Genomic DNA, 7,256 nt, shown 5'->3' on the forward strand with positions numbered 1-7,256 from the left:
CTCCCTTTGCTCCCACAGCTGGGGAGAGAACCCAGGAATCCCAGCTCCTATTCCTTGCATGCCCATCTTGCCCCCACCCCGTTCCCAGAGCTGGGGAGAGAATGTAGGAGTCTTGGCTCCCAGGCCCCCTTCCCCTGTTCTAGCCACCACTGCACAGACTCCCTTTCAAAATTGTCTGTTTTTCATGGACTTAGAACTGGGTTGTAGAACTTCTCTTAAGGTCTTGATGGCTCCCCCAAAAGAGATGCCTGATGGGGGGCCAGCAGGACAATGCATCTCGAACATTGAGTCTCCTGCTTTGTCCCCCAGCTGTCAAGGCTCTGTTTGGTATCACCACTGGCTGAGAGAAAGGACCCATCTCACTCCCCATACACTGGAACCCCAGGTTGCAAACCAAACAGAGCAGGTGTTCAAACTTTTTATTCCCTTAACCTCACATTCTACTCCTCGTCCCCCTGCTTCTCCACGGTTATGCTCACAACCTCAACTCTATCCTAGAATCCTTTATGCTGCTAAGAGGTGGGTCAGGTGCTTGTTAGGGTGCTGCTAGTGTGTGAGGAAATGAAAGCAGACTTGCATGAACCACAGATTGAGAATCATTGAAACAGTTTGTGCAGGTCTTACTTACTTAACTATTAACCCTAGTCAGTGACCTTAAGTGGATGGTACTCTTCTTAAGAATTAGATACAAGTTATTGCAAGTGGTTATTTGCATTTCAAAATAAACACTGATGTTTTGGACTAGTTCTTAGTTGCCCTAACAGACACACACACACAATGCCAACAGAGTGCTAGTTGCTTTACAGACAGATATGAAGATAAGGTGCCTGTTCCAAAGATCTTCTACTAGAAAGGGAAAAAAACCCATCTCTTATGTATATGCCATAATTGCTTACCATGATGAATACTTTCCAATCTATGTTTTAAATCAGATCATGGTCCCTTGCAGACCTCTTCCTAGCTGATCCTGCAGTAAAATCATGATGCAGTGTTTCTACTACCACAGTTATTTCCTTGACAACTGATAATGTAAGTACTCGATTGTGACTTCACTGCAGGATGAAGCAGAAGGAGAGGATGTGTTTTCACTAATGACTAAATCACATAGGAAGTATTTATATTTTTTATGTATAAGGTGACCTGCAAATCAGTATGATAATGCTGATTCATTAAATAAAGCTACTCACTTGTGCAGCACCTCAATAAGGCAGGTATTGCATGTCTTAGAGATGGGTGAAATAAGCAATAGGTAAGGGACTTGTTTAAGGTCATACAGTGGGTCAGGGTAGAAGAAGGAATAGGACACAGGTGTCCTAATACCCAAGTTGTCCACTACTCTTTCTAGTAGGTGACACCCTTGCATTTGGGAATATGTGCTGACTGCTCCAATTAAGAAGGCTAGCAGGAAAATATTCAGCATATTAAAGTACTGACTGTTCTTCCTAGCCTGACTGTTAAGGGCATTTTGTTAAAATTGATAAAGTTTTGTCAGATTGAGTTGCAGGATATATTTAACCAAGAGACACCAAGACATTTGACTATTTAGAAGCCTTTAATCAAAATGGAGTAATATTTCTGTGTTTTAAGTGTGTGTGGAAACTTCAATAATTAAAATCCCCAGTGTGCTATTGAATGCTATAAATAGGGTATAATAATTGCAGCGCTTTCCAACTGCACAAACCTCCTGATCTAAGGAATTCTGATAGACTTGACATTTCTAGGACTGTATTAAAAAACCCTAAGATGATACTGTTTTTATAGACTAAGATGTTTCCCCTCATTAAGCTACACTAATGATAGCAAGGTACCACCCATTCTGATTAGGACTAAGGTTGACCATGATTTCCTTTCTCTCCTGCACACACTATACCTAACAGCTGTGTGATTTTTTTTAAAGACCCCATTTTGTGTAAAATTAAATCCTGGTAGGTCAGTCTTGCTCTGTACATACTTGTTTTAGTCATCTTTTTATAGCTATAGCATCAAGGAACAGTATCACATTCACATAAGTCTGCAAGCATTTAAGCATTCCCCAAATCTTCTCTATTCATGTGTGAGGAGTAGTTCAGACAGTTATCCTTTGTTTCAACTAAGGTTGTCTAAGCAACCAGTTATTGACAATAGTAACTGAGCTGGAGGAAAGGGAAAATTGTTACCATAACTCATTGCTGCTATGCTTTGAAGAATTAAGAGTTGCTTTATGGTTTCTGCAATAAAACATTGCATTCCCATCTTTTAGTTTTTAGTGCCACCAAGTGGCCAGTTTGACTTGCTCATTAAAACCACTCAAAACTATTTCCATTTTCCCCCCTTTCTCATACCAGTGTAGATTTATTGCTAGTTAAATGTTAACATTTTTCATCAACTGTGTTCAGGACATACAGTTCACATATTCAAGTAGTCATTCTTTTGAGCCAAATAAGTAAATATTTAAAGCAAAACAAAGACATTTATTATCTTAACGTAGAGCCCAAGGAACAATGCTGTTTGATAGCACTAGAAATCTGAAGTCATGTGTGGTTGCAGTGCAAGCTTCCCTGCACTTTCAGGCCTAGAAAGATCGAAACCCTGACCAGGAGGGATCATCTCTAGGCTTCAAGCGTTCTGTTTTCGTAGCCCATTTGCTCCTTCACCTGCTGTCTTAAATTGTCACTGTCCATTTTGATGTGGAAACACACAGTTGTGAAGGGAAAAATGGAAACCGATGAGGAGCAGGCATGAAAATCACTAAGGAAATCACAAAAGTTTGATGACAGGAGCAACTTATGGCAAACAGCAGAGCACAAAAGATTCTTAATTTGAAATCAAGTAGATCATGTTAAAACAAGATATTTTCTATTTCAGGTTCCAGTCAAGAGGAGGTTTTGTTTCAATTTCTTTATGAATGCTTCAAGTTTGTTTCATTCCACCATCTTACTAACCAAAATAAATACATTGTCTTGGAGGCCATGGCTTTGGAGGCAGCAAAAGTTTTTATCCCCCCGACTGGCTGTACCTTTATTCCCGGTAGCAGGAAAGAAGAATTCTTGTGATCTTCTTGCACTAAGTGAAACAGACTTAGAAGAACAGTTTGTAAGAGGTGATGGCCCAGGAGGTCAAGCAACTAATAAGACAAGCAACTGTGTGGTCCTGAAGCATATTCCATCTGGGATCGTAGTCAAGGTAATTAATTTATTTGGTTCCATTAAATAATTGAAACCAGCATAATTATATTGTGTTTATTTTGACAAAATATGCAGAATTTTAAAATACTGTGTGCAGAATTTTTAATTTTTGGTGCAGAATTCCCCCAGGAATATAATATAATTAGAATTTAAAGAGCTAAATGATAGCATTTGTGTTACTTTGTCCCAGATTTTTTTTTTTAAGGCAATCCTTTCATGATACCATTCATAGGAAAAGTAGGCAGCATCAAATTTGCATTCAAATGTTACATCCAGTTAAAGGGATCCTGAAATTTTCCTCTTCAATAGCTCCTATCATCTAAAGAACTCCAAAGTACTTTCTAAACTGTAAGCTTTCCAACGTGTTATGCTGTAAGGAAATTTCTCTATTTTACAAATGGTGAAATGGAGGGACAGAGCTTAAGTGATTTTTCCAGGGTCCTAGAGCAGGGAACAAAAATCAGGACTCCTGGCTCTCCCTTCCCTGTTACAAATGCTAGATGAGACTACAGATCCAATAAGTTTGGTACAAACTGAGCATACCTATTGCTCCTCAAATTATTCATGAGTAAGAATAATTTATTAACTAGGGGCTGGCCATTTATCCTTATGAGACAAATTTTTGCTCACTAGCTATAGCTTAATGTCTTCCTTTTACTCAGTATAATTTAAATTCAAAAGTAACTTCAAAGGAATGGAGGAGCAATCTTCAAGTCTACCAGTGAGAGGATTAAGACAAAAATCAATAGGCAAACTACAAGAACCCTTAAACAATAAATGCTACCTCAAAACACTAACATCACGTCATCTGGTGGCTGCCAAAAATGGTTTGCTTTTTTTTGCTATAGCAGAAAGGGAGAGGCTAGCTCATTTAAAGTGGATTTTTTTGAGCCACTAATTTAATTAATACACTTCATAATTGTTCTAATCATCTCTTGAATGTTACCACAAAGAGAACGCTTTTCCTTTAGAAACTGTCATGACACAAATTTGGCTTCTTATTTCCTTGTGCAATTTCCCTTACTAGTCTGAAATTAAATATCTCTTATCAGAGTTGCTTTTTTTCCCTTCAGCCAGTACATAAATAAAATCACATTACAGACCAAGTATTCCACTCCTTACGCATATAAACAGTTTTAAATTTTAGGATTAATTTATATTAAGGATTTTACAGGATGAGGCTCTACAGAAGTACAACATGTTTAGTCAAAGGAAAAATGTGTATGTGTAGAATGAACAGAATTAATTTACAATACAATTTTTTTTTCAGTGTCATCAAACTAGATCAGTGGAGCTGAACCGACAGAGAGCCAGAGAAATCCTGCAGCAAAAAGTTGACCTCTTTTACAAAGGTGAAAATAGTAACATTTTTAAAGAGAAAAGAGCAGCTGAGAAGAAAAAGCAAGAAAAGAAAAAAAGAGCAAAGGAGACTCTAGAAAAGAAAAGGCATATTAAAGAAATGCAAGAATCAGATGCCAAATAAGTGTGAGAGAAAATATCGATTTGGCTTGTCAGGAAAAGAGTGTTTGTCACTACCCTTGAAACATGTGTTAAAAGTTTTCTGGCTTAATACTGTTATAAGACTTCATAATAAACACTATTAAAATGTTGAGTTTAGTGACCTGCTATTAGTGCAAGGCTAAAGTATTTAGCCCAACGTTAATAGCAGTCATATATTTCATCTTCTACTGTGGACATCCCAGTACACTCAGATTCAATATAATCAGTTCATTTGTGCCAAGTTTAGGACAGGTGTGATAAGAAAACAAGATCCATAAGATCTTAAGTAAATAGATGTTACAGGAAAACTCCATCCAATATAGTTAATGGAGGGGGAAAAAATAAAACTCAAGCACAAAAGCGTTAGAGATTGTGTCTAAATCTTCTCACAGTGAGGGGAGAATATTCTCAGCTGATTAAGTCACATAAAGAATGAGGACTTCTCCTGAAACATAGTCGGCCTTATCCTATAGTCCCTACTCAAGCAACTTTTTCATTTAAATCAGAATCCCCTTTATAAATTAGAGTAGACAGATTGGTTTTTTTTTTTTAAATAGCTCATCCAAACAAAAAACTTGGTTCTAGTAGGGTTGTCAATTAATTGCAGTTAATGCAAGCGATTAATGCAAAACAATTAACATGATTTTTTAACGAGTTAATCGCACAGCTTTGTTTTGACCATCTTCACTTACTGTACTACATTACTTGGTGGACATTGGCACAGTTCTACTGTGTTTTCATGATCTAGAGTGATTAAATATCAGAAAAAGTTAATGGAGCAAAGCAACAAAAGTTTAGGTCTTTTGAATGGGAAGTTTATTTTTAAGAAACTTCTGGATGGTTCTCTGGATAAAAAGACAGTTATCTGTAGCTATTGCAAGGCTGAGTTCCAGTACCATTGAAGGACTTCGTCTGCAGTACACATATGCGCTAAACATGCTTTCGCCTCCAGTTCTTGTGCTACAGATAACCCATTGACAGCAAATGATTCCTGCCAGCCGCGACAGAGTAGGCTTTCAGAGTTTCAGGATTCCTACAAGCCCATGGACCAAACAAAGTACAACAATTTAACCAATGCTATTGCAAAGTGGATAGCTATGGACTGCAGACCACTGTAAACGACAGAGGGTTAAGAGGTGTTATTCAAATTGCATCTTCCAATCAGTGATCTACCTTGCTCTCTCAAGAGCCCATTGCATCACGAATACTTGGTCTATATCGTAAGACTACAAAGTTGGAGCTTTGTACAGCACTCAACCCAAGGTTTAAGAATCTGAAGTGCCTTCCAAAATCTGAGAGGGAAGAGGTGTGGAACATGCTGTCAGAAGTCTTAAAAGAGCAATACTCTGATGCAGAAACTACAGAACCCAAACCACCTAAAAAACCAACTTTCTGTTGGTGCCATCTGTCTCAGATGATGAAAATGAAGGTGCGTCGGTCCACACTGCTTTGGATCATTATTGAGCAGAACCCATCATCAGCATGGAAGCATGTCCTCTGGAATGGTGGTCAAAGCATGAAGGAGCATACAAATGTTTAGCATATCTGGCATGTAAATACCTTGCAACACTGGCTACAACAGTGCCTTGCGAATGCCTGTTCTCACTTTCAGGTGACACTGTAGTAAGAAGTGGGCAGTATTATCTCCCATAAATGTAAACAAACTCATTTGTCGTAATAATTGGCTGAACAAGAAGTAGGACTGAGTGGACTTGAAGGCTCTAAAATTTTACATTTTGTTTTTGAGTGCATGTAAAAAAAATTCTACATTTGTAAGTTGCACTTTCACAAAGATTGCATTACAGTACTTGTAGAAGGTGAATTGAAAATACTATTTTTTGGTTTTTACAGTGCAAATATTTGTAATCAAAAATATAAAGTGAACACTGTACACTTTGTAGTCTGTTATAATTGAAATCACTGTATTTGAAATTGTAGAAAAACATCCAAAATATTTAATAAATTTAAATTTATATTCTATTATTTAACAGTGCGATTAAAACTCTTTTTTTTTTTTTTTAAATCATTTGACAGCCCTAGTTTTTAGACATTACATCTTAGTCATCACATCTTTCTTCAACTGACAATCAGACAAAGATGTAGAGGATACTGTAGGTTGAAAGCAACTTCGGTGAGTTCACTCATCTGAACCATTATGCAAAGTGTCCCTTTCTCAAAAACTATTATCCCCGAACATCCGTAGTTTGCACTGATAAGTATCCCTTTCTTTGGGTTTCATTGTCCAGTTTCAGTAGTCAGTTTTACTTAGTTTATCTTGCAGAATTTTGATGCGACTGAATACCAGTGTTATGCCATTGTCTTTACTATATCATATTACACTTGAATAGTTTCACCTCAGAAAGGGTCTTTATTCTGTTTTTTAAATTTCTTCCAATTTATTTGAACAGGGAGCATCTACTCCATTTTATTAAAGATGTTGATTTAAAATCACAAGGAAAAGAGGTGATCTTCCATCTTAATGGAGTGGTGGTGGTGGTTTTTTTTGTTTGTTTGTTTTTACAAGGTGTCAAATCACATCCCTAGAACTTTACAGTATATTTCATTCTTACACATACCCCGCACTTTGCTTTT

General features: G+C 37.3%; 1 protein-coding gene across 1 annotated transcript; it reads left to right on the forward strand.

Annotated features, from left to right (window-relative positions):
- The first annotated feature begins 20 nt into the window (after positions 1–20).
- CUNH12orf65 (chromosome unknown C12orf65 homolog) lies at positions 21–5,772 on the forward strand. Its single transcript, XM_024196147.3, has 3 exons — positions 21–406; positions 2,845–3,162; positions 4,435–5,772. The coding sequence occupies exons 1-3, from the start codon at positions 59–61 to the stop codon at positions 4,645–4,647; spliced, it is 879 nt and encodes a 292-aa protein (XP_024051915.2). The 5' UTR covers positions 21–58; the 3' UTR covers positions 4,648–5,772.
- The last annotated feature ends 1,484 nt before the right edge of the window (positions 5,773–7,256 follow it).

The sequence above is a fragment of the Terrapene carolina genome, unplaced genomic scaffold, assembly GCF_002925995.2.
Source record: "Terrapene carolina triunguis isolate 2854851 unplaced genomic scaffold, T_m_triunguis-2.0 Scaffold234, whole genome shotgun sequence".
Taxonomy (NCBI): domain Eukaryota; kingdom Metazoa; phylum Chordata; order Testudines; family Emydidae; genus Terrapene; species Terrapene triunguis.